General features: G+C 45.5%; 1 protein-coding gene across 2 annotated transcripts; it reads right to left on the bottom strand.

Moving 5' to 3' along the window:
- Window positions 1-945: 945 nt before the first annotated feature.
- On the bottom strand, window positions 946-12,027 carry LOC4351086 (cysteine-rich receptor-like protein kinase 44). Of its 2 annotated transcripts, XM_026021579.2 has the most exons (9): window positions 11,388-12,027; window positions 10,975-11,024; window positions 10,342-10,439; window positions 10,122-10,264; window positions 9,486-9,696; window positions 9,181-9,412; window positions 8,904-9,063; window positions 1,371-1,562; window positions 946-1,263 (listed from the first exon to the last, which is right to left on the bottom strand). In XM_026021579.2, exons 1-9 carry the CDS (start codon window positions 11,913-11,915, stop codon window positions 1,207-1,209), a joined length of 1,671 nt encoding a protein of 556 aa, XP_025877364.1. In that variant the 5' UTR covers window positions 11,916-12,027; the 3' UTR covers window positions 946-1,206. The 2 variants fall into 2 exon arrangements, with proteins under 2 accessions (XP_025877364.1, XP_066161870.1); XM_066305773.1 differs by lacking the exons at window positions 946-1,263; window positions 1,371-1,562; window positions 9,181-9,412; ... (3 more) ...; window positions 10,975-11,024; window positions 11,388-12,027 and adding an exon at window positions 5,359-8,758 and having other exon boundaries at window positions 8,904-9,044.
- Between the last annotated feature and the right edge of the window lie 3,838 nt (window positions 12,028-15,865).

The following is a 15,865-nucleotide window of genomic DNA, read 5'->3' as shown; positions in this document are numbered from 1 at the left end:
AACACCTTGAATGCCTTTCTGTTTAACCAAGGACCAATGACACCAACCCTTCTGGATGTAACCATGCTAACTGGTTTAGATATCACCTCATCGGCTAATCCAGTTAACATGAATGTCAAGAACAAGTTCTCCTTCAAGACTAGAAGTATTGGTGGCTGGATATGTTTTATCTCCATGAATATGGGTATAGGTCCTGTAACTTCTAGGGAGCACACAGCCTTCTTGCTAATGTGGTCAGAAAAATTTCTGTTTTGTGGCCCAAGCTATGGTCCCACCACAAACTGGCAACATGTAGTCGAAGCCCTTGAAGAGAAGAAACAATTTCCTTTGGGTAAATTCTTGCTAGGATATCTGTACCAGACCCTAAATTTGGCATCAGCAAGAATTGCTTCAGGCTCTGCTATCAATACTGGTGGCCCATGGTGGTTGTTACAGACTTGGTTGAATTTGCATACCACGAGGGTGGTTGATAGACCAGCACTGACTAAGGCTGAATTCCCAAGATCCCAGCCGATCATAGATGAGGATGGCCAAGAGATCACAACTCGCCGATGTATGTCTTTTGGAGAGGCAGCATCTACATACGCCGGATCCAAGTTATTGGCTGAACTCTTTAAGGATTGGTTCGGCAACTTCTATGATGGATTTCCAAAGGACTCTAGAATATGGTTTGCTTATGAAAATTTTGCAAATTTTGAGCTCCCAGCCGATTTTCGGTTTGATGAAATCAATTCTGACAAATTTGAGAAATCCAGAGAAGTCTTCTCAACAGCAATCTCTCCCTGCATACTTCCTGTCGGCATCCATCAGGGTAGAAATATTCAAATATCATATGAGTGATAGACGGTTGAGCAATTTCCAGAGGCCAGAGCCCTATGCAGATGGGCTTTTTCATCCCTGAATAAGAGAGGGGAAATTAATTAGTTGTTGCACAATGCATTCATGGGCCATGAGTTCTTTCTTTCATTTTTTTCTTGCAAAACTTTACATGTGATTCCAATGTTGTCTTCAAGCATATGTATCTTATATCTCGTCCCTGGAGCACCTAATGGTCAATTTGTGCATCAAAAGCGCACGTTGACAACTGCCTAAACGGCTTAACACATGAGCATCAGAGTTAAACATCAAGCTTAACAGTAGCTACATATGTCTGTCATCTCTGGGATTAACGGTACACACATTGACACATGACAGTAGACAACTGTTTTAACAGCCTAAACAACCATGCATCCAAGTCCGTTCCCAACCAGTAGATAAGTAGGTCTGCAAAGAAATAGAGCGTCCTAATTAACAAACAGAAAGAGAGCAAATGCCATTCAGTATGTTCATGTGCAATCCAAGCATAACTTGGACAGAAACAGTGCTTGTACCTTTCTGTCTTTCGGTGTCTTGATGCTAGGAAGCATAGTAACAACTTCAGACATGGTAGGCCGATGTTCAGCGCGATCCCGAACGCACAACATCGCCACCCTAAGACATTGCATAATCTGAGCTCGCTCATGTTTCTTAGCACCTAATGATGGATCAATAAGCTTGTGCAACTTTTTTCTGTTCTTCAGTGCCTGAAAAGATTATCAGAATATTAAAGAGCAACATATGAAAATTTAAAATATCTTAATCTTACAGAAACATAAAAAAAGGGCAGTTCAGGCAGGAACTGAGGAAAGTTTGCATGAACAGGTTGGAATTTTTTTTTTTGACTAACTCACCGGGGGGGAGAGGTTCCCCACCTGAATTGTCATTGCATTAATTGAGGAAGAAATGTCTTATTACATCGGATGAAGAGTCTGTAGACTAGAAGAGAAAACACCTTTCCAAACATCTATTACAAATCTATCATCAGGTGTAAAAGTTTCAGCCCATAGGGAGGATTCCGAAATTCCGCGTTGCAAGCATGAAGCAATTGAAGGTGGTCTTCCTCGGAATACAACATCATGCCTGTGGTTCCACAGGACCCAAAAGCAGAGCATGAAGAAACTCTGAAAATGTCTTGTTGGGATAGTTGCTGGTGCCTTTAGTTGGGACAGGTACTTAGTCTCATTGATGATCGGTTGGATATGAAGTGCTTGCCAGAAACTGATAGCAAAAGGGCAGTTGAAGCTGAGGTGATCTGCTGTTTCATCAGTGGTGCTGCATATGTCACAGGTTGCTGTCTGTACTATTTTCTTTTTCAAGAGATTCAATTTTGTGGACAGTCGATCTCTGACTAGAAGCCAAGCAAAGAGCTTGATCTTTAATGGCATTCTGCAGTCCCAAATGAATTTCCAATTTGGTGAAGGAAAGCCAGGCGGAGACCTTAAATCATAGATTGTCTTGGTTGTTAAATTGCCAAGGCGATTGTTGAGCCGAGTATCCGATTCATTTGTCAAGGAAAAATTCTGAAGAATGGTTTGCAGTTCTTGTAGGTCGTTTTGCGCTGCAGATGAAAGCCTAGGGGTGAGAATATCGTAAATTCCGAAGGATAAAATTTGCTCAACAGTGGCTAAGTCGTCAGTTGAATGCGAGAAGAGAGATTCAAACTGTGCTGCAAGAGTCATATTGCCAGTCCAGCGATCATGCCAAAAGGATGTTCTCGAGCCGTCCCCAATGTGCACCGTAGTTATCTTGAAAAGCTCTGGCAGCAGTTTCTGAAAGACACTCCAGTGTTGACCTAACGGTAGAGATTTTAATAGTGATCTTCCATCAAATTCTTTCCAAATCCAATTAGTCCAGGAGGAATTATCTGAGAAAAGGTTGAAAAGTCTTTTGAGAAGAAGAGCTTCATTTTGAGTCTTTAAACTTTTGATTCCTAGTCCTCCCTTTTCTTTTGCGGTACAAACCTCATCCCAGGCCACTAAACACTTTGCTCCGGAGCAGGTGTCATCACCGGTCCAAAAAAAGGCTCGTCGCCGTTTATCAATTGCTTCTATTACCTTTGGTGGGAGTTTGAACGCGGACATTGCATAAACTGGAACACTGCTTAGCACTGCATTAACTAGGATTAGGCGTTCGGCCTGTGAAAGTAGAGATGCCTCCCAGCCTGTAAGAAAACTATCCACTTTGACCACAATTGGTTGTAGATCATTGTTGGTGAGTTTATGCAAGGATAGAGGTAGGCCCAAGTAAGACATTGGAAGCGATTCCAGCTTGCACTGTAGCAATTCCGACAATGACGATTCCTTTGAACGGTCGATATGAAGGGAGATCATTGTACTTTTGGCAAAGTTGATTTGTAATCCTGTGGCTTTGGAGAATTGCAGCAAGGTCGATCTAAGAGCAAGAACATCATCCTCCTCTGCTCGGCATATCACCAGCGTGTCATCGGCGTACTGAATGGTCGCACATGGTCTGTCCTGATAGATAGGGTGCCGAATCTGAAAGTTTTTCTCCAGCAGTCGTTGCAGCACATCTGCCACTAGAATAAATAAATAAGGAGATAAGGGGTCTCCCTGGCGAAGCCCTTTTTTGCAGTTAATCCATTTTCCTGGAATTCCATTAAGAAGCACTGCCGACTTTGATGTTTGAAGTAGGCTTTTGATCCAAGAAATCCAATTGTTTGGAAACCCCCGGACAGCCAAGATTTGGAACAGGCTCGTCCAGAGAACTGAATCGAAAGCTTTAGCAAAATCTAACTTGATAATGAGGGTCTTGCATTTCCTTGCATGGCACGCTTGTATCAGTTCAGTGGCATAAATTAAATTTTCAGAGATGCATCTACCTTTAAGGAAGCCTGTCTGGTCCAGATGAATCATTCTTGTCAGAACTTTTTGAAGCCTATTTGCCAAAACCTTTGAAAGAATTTTTACTGAGCAGTTTTGGAGGGAGATTGGTCGATAGCCATCTACTGTATTCTCCTTGCCAGGTTTTGGAATTAGAACAATGTGAGCTCTGTTAATTCTTTCCAGTTGGACTGAATTTGAGCAGAAACTCGCAGCCAGCTTGATAATATCCTCCTTTATAGAATTCCAAGCTGAATTGTAGAAGCTTGGTCCGAAACCATCCGGTCCCGGTGCACTGTTGGAGTTCATGCCTTTAATTGATGTTATTATCTCTTCCGTAGAAAATTGCAATCCTTGCGAAGCCAAAAGATTATAGTCTCGTTCATCTTCTGAGTATAGTGTTGACAGATCGAAGTCCCACAACGGCTGACAGTCGGACCCTAGAAAATGTTGGAAGAAGGAGTGCAGAAGCAGAGCTTTTCCATTGTGATCTGCAATTTCTGCCCCATTGTGCTTGATTGATCTGATCCTTGAATTCCTGTAATTTTTTGATGCATGAGCCTTGAAGAATGCCGAATTGTCAATTCCAATCTTTAGCCGCTTGACCTTTCCCCTTTGTTTCCAGTATGCAACCTTGCTTTGGATGGCCTGAAACAATTTCTCCTGTACAAGATTTCTTAGGCAGCGTTCCCCATCATTCAAAGGTCTGAGTTCTTCAATATAGTCGAGGAGATCAATTGTGAACTTACAGTCTTCATTGAGAGAACTACGTTTCCTGTGTTCTTTCATCCAAACTTTGATGATAGATCTTGTCTGTTTTAGCTTGGCAGCAAGGCAAGCAGCCGGATCATTCATATTGAGCTGTTGTGGCCACCTGTGCATGACTGAAGGAAGAAAATCTCGGTCCAGCAAAAGATGATTCTCAAAGCGGAAAGTTTTCGATTTTGGAATGGAAGTAGAAGCAGTGAGAAGAAGTGGAACATGGTCAGAGGTGGTTCTAGTGCAAGAAGAGAGGGAGGTGTTTGGGAGGGTGTTGTTCCAAGCATTGTTGAAGAAAGCTCGGTCTAGCCTTGCCAGGACTGGAACTTCTCTTTTGTTCGACCAGGTGTATAGTCTGTCTGGAAGTGGTAATTCAAACAGGCTTAGGGAGTTTATTGTTTGGTTGAAAGCAGCTGCAAGACCAGTTGAAAAGTTTTGGGAGTTCTTGTCGGAAGGGGATCTAGTAAGGTTGAAGTCTCCTATGAGAAGTCTAGGGCCCTGGATTAGGGGATCTATTTCTAAAAGCTCATGAAGGAAGTCTTGTTTTTGATCAAGCTCGGCTGGCCCATAGATGTTGGTTAAAGAAAAGGACAGGTCTGTGAAGGTTGAGGTGAAGGAGATTGTCAGCGAGAAGTGTCTGGAGATGAAAGAAGTTTTTGTAAAGTCAGCATTCCAGGCAGTAAGCATGCCCCCTCTAGAGCCATAAGAACCCACAAAATCATAATTAGCGAGGTTAGGAGGTAGAATAGTTTTTGCTTTTTCAGGTGGGATGTTTTGAAGTTTAGTTTCCTGAAGGAGAACAAAAGACGGGTTGCAATCTGAAATCGAATTTTTCACAATGTCACACTTGTTTTTGTCGCCCAAACCACGAACATTCCAGCAAAGAACAGAGAAAGAACGATTCATGAAATAATAATAGGTTCACCGAAATAGCACATGGCAGACCCAAGAGCAAAAGGCCACAGCATCACATAATCCAGCTTACATGGAGTAAATAGACTGAAAGAGAACATAACGAAGGGAGAGAAGACACTAGAGAACTGAAGAAGAGCTGAAAGAACATAACAAAGGGAGAGAAGCAGACGCATGCTGGGCTTGTCCATCCCATTGAGGGTATTGATCACCATCAGTCCACTGACGAGAACACCTTTCGAAGCTGGGCAATATCGTGATCATTCAAACTGCAAGCAATAGCCAGATCTTCCAACGCTTTCGGAGTAGTCTTGAAGTTAAGGTCGAGCAGATTGTGCTTGTGTACCGCGTCATTGAGTTTGGATGAGCATTTGGCAAGTTGTTCCTTTAGTTTTTTCGCTCTGGCTGCTTTGGATTCCATCGAAATGTACAAATGTCCTTCTTTGGCCGCCAGTCTTTCGCTATATCGCCTCTTGACATCTGAATCAATTGTCCGTTTCTTCTGCCTTCTGCGTTTCCGGGCTGAAAGCTCATGTTCATTTTCAGTATCTGAGGGCACGAGGTCCTGGAGGCAGTCATGGATACTGGAGGGAGCAGAATGGATTGACGGAGGGACAAAAATTTCAGGTGTATCAGAGATTTCCTCAATGAAGACAGTGCTAGCTGCAGGCAGAATCGCAAGCAATCTTCCCCTGTTCTGAAGTCCTTGGTTGTTAGAGATTTGATTTGAAGGAGCCTGATTCAAGTTGTCCAACTCTGCCTCTGGTCCAACAGTTGGTCCTGAACGGGGAGGATCCAACTGATGAGGGAATAGAAACTGTTCATAATGCTTAATGTAATTTCCATCTTCATCCACGTTCATGGCCAGCTCCCATGTTCTTAGAACCCTGACATAGACAGTGCAGACAATCCCCAAATTGTAGCGCAGCCGAAATCTAGGGCTCATCCTCTTGCCAGGATAGTGCAGAACAACAAGACGCAGAGAGGATTGTTCGTCCCCATAGAGGCATTGATCATCTACTTCCATCAGCTCGCCGTAATTTTCAAAAGCATTTCTTATCTTGTTAGGGAACAACATCTCTGGCGGGAAGTCAATACAGTCTAGTTCGGACAGCATAGTGTTGTGTTGAATGAAGCGAGCCGCACTGTCCTCAGGCCGTTCAAGCCTAACCAAGTGGCCTTCAGCTGTAAGATTCTCCTGGTGATCAACTGCAAAGTCTCTGTCCTGACTGTGAATAAATCTTAGAGTCATTGCACCTCTACAAGCTGAGATGAGAGTGAACTGAAAACGAGGGTGAGCATCCTGCATTGCTTTTCGAATTACTCTGCCAGGGCATTCACATGGAGGGGTAACATAAGCAGTGGCGTAATGAGCAGTTACTCTCATGTCAACAAAGGGGATAAAGATATCAAGAATATCATCGTCACTGTCTCCTGATATGTTAACTGGATCTGGTTCCCCAAAAGCAAAGTCCTGCGCAGCAGTAGTGTCATTGGAAGTAATGACTGGCACCCGACCTGGAGAGAGTGAAGCAGAGTGAATAGATCCTTCTGGACTTAGACCTGCTAGAGCTCTTCTGATTTGCTCAGCAGCTGAGGGGCCACTCAATGTCGGAGGTGGCGATCTCGTGCTATCAGGATCCTGAGGTGGAGACAGAATTGGGTTGGCAGACAACTGTTCCGAACAGACGAAGATATCCCTAGGTTCCTGTGGGGGGACCGAGCTTGGCTGCCTCGAAGATGGACAGGCGCCGTACCAAGCGAGGAAACCTTTATTCTTGCATCTGAGACGAGGTGGCATACTGCTAAGGTTGACCGCTGGCGAGAGATCTTCGCTGACAGAGGACGGAACAACAACGGACTCAACAGTAGCATGAGCAACTTCAGCAACCGCAGCAGCTCTTGTAGGCATAACAGACACCAAGGAAACAGTCGCAGGTACCACTTCAGTTGAGACAGTCTCTAGATCATTAACAGCACATGCAAGAACTGGAACTAAGGCAGCCACTGAGATTGAACTATCTTGCACACAGACTAGGGCATTTCTTACGTCCGGTAAAGGAGAAGCAACAGAAGAAGTGACCGCATTCTCACTAACCTCCATGGGGACCAGAGGTCCAGCAGTAACAGATCTGACCGGAGAGGAACAAAGACTGCTCTCCAACATGGCAATCACATCTTCCAGCTGCGCATCCACATGAGTCAGAGGAGGAACATAAGGAACAATGGCTAGGTTATCTGGAGGGGGGGAGCTGTGGTTGGATCGAGGGTATGGGGCAGTAGGTAAGCGAGGCGGAGGTGGGGCTGGAGTGTTTAGAGCACGCCTGACCCAGCGGGTAGTGAAGCGGGAGGTGGAGTTTGCTGTGGATGGGTGGAAGGAGGAAGATGAGCGGCGAGGGGAGATGTTGGAAGCCATAGATGACCGGCAAGAATCTTGCCTGTGACCTGCTCGACGGCAGGATGCGCAAATCAAGGGATCCCGGCAATCTTTGACCTGATGATCAGAACCAAGGCAGCGAAAGCATCGGTTGAGCATGGTGAGGTTTTTTCTGCCCCTGCTAGGAAGGCGAGAAGTGGCTGAGCGAGCGGGGGGTTTAGGTTTTGGCTGTGAGAGGAGAGCGTCTCTGAAGGAGTTTGTTACAGGGCAGTAAACAGACTTCAATGCAGGGCCTGTCGGCACAGAGGGGGTAGAGGTCTTGCTGGATTGTTGGGAGCATCCAATATGACGTGACGTTGCAGTAAAGGCTGGCTTAACTGTTTGAAGCGCGGGAACAACTTTTTCACCCACCAGAGAGGGAACGGACGAACTGCCTTCAAACTGAACCAAGAACCGGGTAACATTTTCTTGAATATCCTTTGCAGCTGAATCTTTGGTCAAATGGATGGACAAACCAGCAGACTTAAGAACAGACGAACCCGCAAGAAACAACGAGGTAGCCACATCTTTGTTCGCAACATGAGAAAGAAACAAACCAAAACCCAAAGAAGAAACAGAGAAAGACGAAAACGAAGAACTGAACCAGAAATTAAGAGCATTTTTGACATAGAGCGAGTTGAGCGGCTTAGAGGGAGCAGCGCAAAGCCAAATAGGAGTTGGGATGATTTTTGACGGGCCAAGGGTAGTGGCGATAGGGGTAACAGGGCAGTGGAAGAGATGAAGGATGAGGTTTTGGAAAGCTTCACCTGGTCGAACTTGAGAGAGGTTAAGAGCCCGGGCTGGAGAAGGGAGGCGCAGCTTGGAGATACCTGCCGGAGAAGGGAGGAGAGGCGGCAAGTCAATGGTGAGGGCACTGGAGCGGCCGCCGGAGGTGACAGCCGCGGTGGTCGGCCCGTCGCCAGCCAGGTCGCCCCTCTCGCCTCGCCCTCTCATCCCACCGCGCCACGTTTCCCTATTCACAGTTGGCGCTCTCAGGTTGGAATTTATCAACCACACTACCAGAGAGTAGTACCATTTTCACATTTTCTAATAAGAAGATACCACCATTCACCCTTAGAACATTGATAAAAATAGAGGTGCAGTTATGGAATACTTACAAATTCAGGAAATATTGTTCGTCGAGATCTGCTCTTCACATTATATCCAGATACACACAACTTTCCACTTATTATCTCAAGCAGTACAATGCCAAAGCTATAAACGTCGGTTTTCTCCGAGATTACTCCAGTAGCAACATATTCAGGATCGGCATAACCCCTGAAAGATGACAGTAGATCGTCACAGCAGTGCACCTGTAGCTACACTTATCAAGGGAAAGATGAGAGTTGCATCTCTAACTAGTTTACAGTATAGGGAGACTGGGAGAGTATCTACCATGTGCCACGAACAAGCACCTCTGTAGTTGCTTTCGGAGCTAATTTTATGGCCAGACCAAAATCAGAAATCTTAGCATTCATTTCATAATCTAAGAGGATATTACTTGCTTTTATGTCCCTATGGACAATGCACTTGGGAGAATGGTTGTGTAGGTAAAGAAGACCATCTGAGATTCCTTCAATTATTTTAAGGCGCTTAGACCAATTTAGCAATATCCTTTTTGTTTCATCTACAAAAATACCAGATATCATTTAGAGAAAAAAAAATGGAGGCATTGGTCTTAGTCAAAATAGAAAACTTGCCGCTAATGGTAGAAGCCAAACTTCCATTTGGAATGTATTCATAGACAAGAATACATTCTTTGCCTTGAACACAAAACCCAATCAGCTCAATTATATTTTTTCGTCGAAGTTTTGGTATGACGTCAATCTCAGCCATGAACTCTTCTTCACCTTGATGTGAAGAAGTATCATGCCTTTTGACAGCAATCTCAAGTCCATTGGGAAGTTTTCCCTGAGAAAGTTTAAATTCAGATTAATAAAGCACATCTAAGCATTGTAAATCAAAATATTCAGATATGCGCATATTCAAAGCATTCATAGATTTTCTAGATAATGCCATAAAAAGCATTCCTGGATGTTATACATGTTACAAGAAGCTGACATGACAACATGTTCTAAAGCAAGATCATGGGAGGAGCTGAAATTTTTCAAAATATCCTATCCGCATTATTTATGTACTGCTGTTATGGAAAAAAATATTATAGAAAGATTAGTTATGTGGGTGAGATTAAAATTATTGGCTGAAAAATTTTTCATTTGATCCAGCGAGTGTAAGAACTGCAAATTTAGAATTCTAATATTACTATTTCTTCAAAAGTTCAGGATTTTCTTCATCCTAACTCCTAAGGTTTACTTTTGAAGAGAACTACGGAGTACCTTGTAAACAGGCCCAAATCCACCTTGTCCAATTAAGGATCTCCCTGAAAAATTGTTTGTAGCAGCCAATATCTGTGAAAAAGTCAACACTGCTCCTTTTCCAATATCATTAACAACTAGTTGATCCAGGTTCAGGCTTCTGACTGATTGATTAAAAAACTATATCTTGTCAATACTAATAGACAAAAATAAAACAAAATTGTTTTGCGAATTGACATACTTGATGCTTGTTCACTTCGTTTTTCCTCAAAAACTTCTGGACATTGAGTTACACTCTGATCACCAAATTCAGTCGCGTTGAGAATTTCTGTGTTGAATCTGATCATATAGTACCAAATTAATATGTCAAAATGATACACCTATAAATGGATATAAAGATGCTGCCATTCATTTGTAACACCCTAGAGTAACTAGTGCATCCACCATGACATCTATGTTGGTACCTGAATATAAATTGCCAATGTAACTCAATCAGCTTAATGTATTTGTGTGCATAGTCCTGTACATGGTTCCTTGTAAACATTAGCAAGAACACCTTATTACTATATGATAATTCACAAGTAGGTTTGGATCAACCGCAGTAGTACTATGGCAAGTTCTGCAAAGGAACATAAGCCATAAGGATGATATAATTAAAGTAATCATCACAAAATCCCTGATCGGCGATAATTCGAGGAGAGCATGTTGCCCAATAGTTCTTTTTTCACGCTGTGAGTATTTTGTTCATCATTCATCTACATCTTGAATGAAATAGTGAGGGAAAAAAAGTTGGTGTATGATGTCTTAAAAGCACAGGAAAATCGAATGCAACATGAGCTTGGCATAAAATGGGTGCAGTATTGATATAACGTACCTAATTCTATGATCTGAATGATGTACTTTTTGTAACTCATCTGCAGTATCCTGTGAGAGTAACCAAAAATTAATAAAGATAAGAACAAGATCCCCGCGACAAAGTTTCTCTTGAATAGATAATTAAGAAGATAATCAAAACAAATTAGAGCAAGGAACTGTCATGATAAGAAACATTTTCCAGCAAGGAGCTGGTATGAACTTTGACATTAAGAGGAACTATCACATTTCACTGCATCTCTAGAACCAGAGTTCTTTCCATGCTTCTCATTCTCAGTAGTGGCATCATAACTAATCTGAGGATGTCTCCTATTAAATGGAATCTTTGATTAACATGCATCATCGAACTTATACATTTTAATCCCCTTTCCACTGACTTGCTTGAAGGAGAGAAAAGAAAGACAAACCATGTACCTCAGTGCAAGAAGGTTGAGCTCTTCTCAGAAGCCGCTCCCAGGTACGGGTCGTGTCAACGAAGCTGACAAGAGGGAAGAGCTGGAGGTAGAAGGTGATATCACTCTGCACCTCGCGCAGCTGGTGAGCCTGCTTCCCTCCCATGAAGCAGCTGTGCAGGTAGCTGCTGTCCTGACAGGACAAGATGAGCATGTAGGTGTGTCGGAGCGTCTCCTCCAGCTGCTCCACCGGGTTCCTCGTTTCTTGATGCTGCATAAGCTCTGTGCTTTGGAGTCGCTGCAGCAGGTCGCCGATCATCTTCACATGCCGTGCTAGCTTCTGGCAGGTCTCCCGGTTCCTTTTAGCTGTCTGCGCAGCCTCCACGATCATCTTGATGAGCCCATATGCATCTACCCCGGCAAGCTGCGCAATGTTGGCCACCTGACCCAAGCCATTCCATAGCGCCATACTTCTCTCTGTTTGTTCCTTGCTTGAACACAAACAGCCACTATCTACATAGCTAGAATTCTTCAGTATTCTCTTCTGCATAGAAGATACTCCCTCGGTTTCATAATGTAAATGTAAGTCATTCTAGCATTTCCCGTATTCATATTGGTATTAATGAATCTAGATATATATATCTATATATCTAGATTCATTAATACCAATATGAATGTGGGAAATGCTAGAATGACTTACATTGTGAAACGGAGGAAGTAACATTTTCTTTCCTTGAAGACAAGACTATATCAGCGTCAAAAAAAGACAAGACTATATAACTTTGACCATTGAAGTTGAAGAGGAACTAACAAGAGGAACTACACCATTGAAGTTGAAGACAAGCCTAAAGCTGTGTTTGTTGATTTGGGTTGGGAACTCATCTTCTATGCACGGAAAATAGAGCGGCCCATTAGTGCTGTTGAAATTTCAAAGGATCTTCCAGTAGCTCTAGGACCCTACATGAGCAAGATATATTGTTTTCTTCTGGATAGGAAACATCCAAGAAAGTTCCAGCGATGTGACAGCAGATGGGCCATATCTGAAGGATCATGTTCGGCAACAGAGAATGTGAAACCACCGTATCCTGTTTTCCTTGGTAATAAACACGGTAAAACGCAGCACAGTAGAGTAATTCTACGGTCCTTGAGGATGTACTAAAAATTTAGTGTAAAATTTGGTACCTCATGATACCTCATAATACCTAGGTATCAAGAGATACCAAATTTACAGTATAAAAAATAGTACCTCATGGTACCTCCTCAAGAACCGTAAAATTGCTCTATCCAAAAGAGTAATTCTACGGTCCTTGAGGAGGTACCAAACATTTAGTGTAAAATTTGGTACCTCCTTTCCCTATAGGGATTGAGGCTCCTGTTCTATCACTCTGAATTTATGGGCAAAACCTCAACAATATGACGAACAGATCTGCATTCCATCCTTACCACCTTTGTACGTATTATGTAGGAGTATGTGTGTCAAGAGGTGAACGGTGTACCATAATGTTTTACCAGCATTCCATCCTTACCACCTTTGTATTATGTAGGAGTATGTGTCAAGAGGTGAACAATCTACCGTAATGTTTTACCAGAATGGTAAAAGCATAAGCATGAATGAATGCTCACGCTTCTCGTATGGAACAAAATTCAGCTGACTGCTTTGTTATTTTCAATCATACCACGAGTCTCTTACTGCCTGCCAGGTGAACCACTCGCTGGTCTTTCTAACCAACTAACTGGGCTCTGTAATAATCTTTGCTCAGTGGTGTGTCGGTGCCTGTTTGGATATATATTGATTATACTGTTAATTTGGTATCTTTTGGTAACTAGGTAGAACAAAACCATTTTTAATGGATTCTACACATTTTTCTTGATTTACTGAGACTTGAGTGGGATTAAACGGAGCTCGGATGAATTAGTTATGAATTTTAGAAGATTCACTGTGTTTATTACTATAACAAAAATCCTTAAATAATTTATGGCGCAATATTAACCAGGGCTGACGTCAGCACGGGGGGGAGTGCGGCGCCGACATGCGGGGCCCACTGGTCAGCGACTCAAGGGTGAGCGGTTCACCGTGGACCGGGACCACGCGGGTGGTCCATCGCCGGTCCACGGGACCGACGGCCCAGATCGCCCTCGGGCCGATCGGACGGCGGCGGTGGAGGCAGCCGCCGGGCTCGGCTCGGCATCAAAGCCGACCGGCCGACCCGGGGCTGACGGCGGCGGCACGCGCACATCGCGTTGCCGGCGACGGCATCCGGCGGCGGAGGCGACGGCGCAAAAGCGACGCGAAAGCGGCGGCAGTGGACGGCGGCAACGACCAAAGGCGACGGCAAGCGCGGCGGCGGCGACGCACGGAGAATCGAGGAAGTAAAGGAAAGGGGAAGGAGTCCTCACCGAAGGGGACGACGGCGTCCGGCGACGAGGAGCGACGGAGGGAAGTCGACACGCGGCGGACGGTGACCGGGACGACCTAAAGAACGAAACGAAAGGGATTAGAGAGGAAGAGAGGGGCCATAGGAGGCGGGGATGCTGGCCGAAGGCGGCGGACATGGCGACCCTCACCGTCGCACGACGGGAACGGCTCTCCGGCGACGGACCTCGACGAAAGAGGGGTGGACGGGATGGATCTCGGCCACGCGAACCCGACGGCGGCGACGGCGCGGTGCGGCGGCGAGCCTAGCGGCGGCTAGCGGCGACCGGAGTAGCGGAAGCGGCGGCGGCGGGTGGTTGCACGGCGCGGGAGCAATGGGGAGCTCGGGAGGGGTCGGCGAAATGGGGAAAAAGTGAGAGAGGACGACGGCGATGCTTAAATAGGGGGAGAGGGAACCGGACGTGGCCGGGAGAGGCGGGAATCGCCGGCCGACGCGGGGGAGTGGGGAGGAGAGAGAGGCGGGATTCGATTTTCGAATCCCGGCCATCTCGGGCGCGGGCGCGAGCGGGAGAGAGAGGGGAATGGGCGCGGGAGATTCGGCGCACGCGCGGGCGTGGTCGACGTGGCCCGGGGGAGGCGGAGACGTGGGCGCGGCGACGGTTGCGGGCGCGGCGGCGCGCCGGGATCGGCGGGAGGAGGGAGACGGGCCCGACAGGTGGGCCCCACCTGTCGGCGACCCCGAGAGAGGAGGCAGCGGGGCGGCCTGGCTGCCGGGCTGGGCCTCGGCCTGCGGCCGGCCCAGCGGAGAGGGGGGGGGGAGGAAAGGAGAAATGGGCCGACGGCCCATTTGACAAAAAGGAGGAAAAAGAGAGGAAAAAGAAAAAGAAAAAGGAAAAAGGATTTTCCCTGGAATAAAATATTGCTTGCTCAATTTTAATTGGTTAAAATTATTTCTAGAGCTCTGAAAATTCCACTAAAAATCCTGTTAATGAATTTTGACATGTAGAACTCAAGAAAAATTCCACATGTCAAGTCCGATTATTATTTGCATTACTTTCTTAGGGTTTTCTCCTGATTTCACCTGCATTTTCTTGGGGTCATTTGTAAATTACAATTTTGGCCTAGGAGGAAAACTTCGGGGTGTGACAAACCTACCCCCCTTAAACGGAATCTCGGCCCCGAGATTCGGAGGAGCTGGTGAAGAGGTGCGGATGGGCGGCTTTCAACTCATCTTCCCTTTCCCAGGTTGCTTCCTCTTCCGAATGATGACTCCACTGAACTCGGCAAAACCGGGTAACCTTGTTTCTGGTTCTCCTTTCGCTGGTATCAAGTATGCGAACCGGCTTCTCCACATAGGTTAGGTCCTCCTGGATATCAATGTGTTCCGAATCAGCCTGTTCTTCAGGTACCCTTAAACACTTCTTTAATTGGGACACGTGGAACACGTCATGGATGCCGATCATATTGGATGGAAGTTCTAGCTGATAAGCAACTTCTCCCCTTCGTTCCAAGATTTTGTATGGTCCCACGAAGCGTGGTGCCAACTTGCCTTTCGTCTGAAAACGGTGTACTCCCCGGAGCGGAGTGACACGAAGATACACGTAATCTCCTGCCTCAAAAGTGAGCTCCCTTCGACGGTTATCCGCGTAGCTCTTCTGTCGAGACTGAGCAATCCTCAACCTTTCCCTGATGATTCTGACTTTCTCTTCTGCTTCCGCTAATACTTCTGTTCCGAACAGTTGACGTTCGCCTGTCTGATCCCAGAAGAGAGGTGTGCGGCACTTCCGGCCGTATAAAGCTTCAAACGGTGTGTCACGACCGGAAATCACCCAACAGGCGTTCCTGACGTGCGTGCATTATTCCTTGTCCCAGGAGGCAAGGTACACCAAAAGTTGATACAATTCAGAGTTTAACAAGCGGAAGCGTATATAAAATTATTACACGGGCAGCGAAGGCCCAACACACAAAGACAAACGAGAAACAGCGGAAGACTAGGGCGACGACCACAGGCGCTTGACGGCAGGCACGAGCTAGACACCAAAGCCTTCATCTTCAAGGAACTCCTCATCTGGGCTTGGGAAAATTAAGCAAGACTGAGTACAACCACCGTACTCAACAAGACACAC

The sequence above is a fragment of the Oryza sativa genome, chromosome 11, assembly GCF_034140825.1.
Source record: "Oryza sativa Japonica Group chromosome 11, ASM3414082v1".
Taxonomy (NCBI): Eukaryota; Viridiplantae; Streptophyta; class Magnoliopsida; order Poales; family Poaceae; genus Oryza; species Oryza sativa.
Note: the sequence above shows the minus strand (reverse complement) of the source record. Positions and strands in the feature narration are given on the sequence as shown.

Excerpts from the sequence above, each read along its gene's own strand:
- LOC4351086 (XM_066305773.1), bottom strand. The coding sequence starts at position 8,739 with ATGAGAGGGCGAGGCGAGAGGGGCGACCTGGCTGGCGACGGGCCGACC.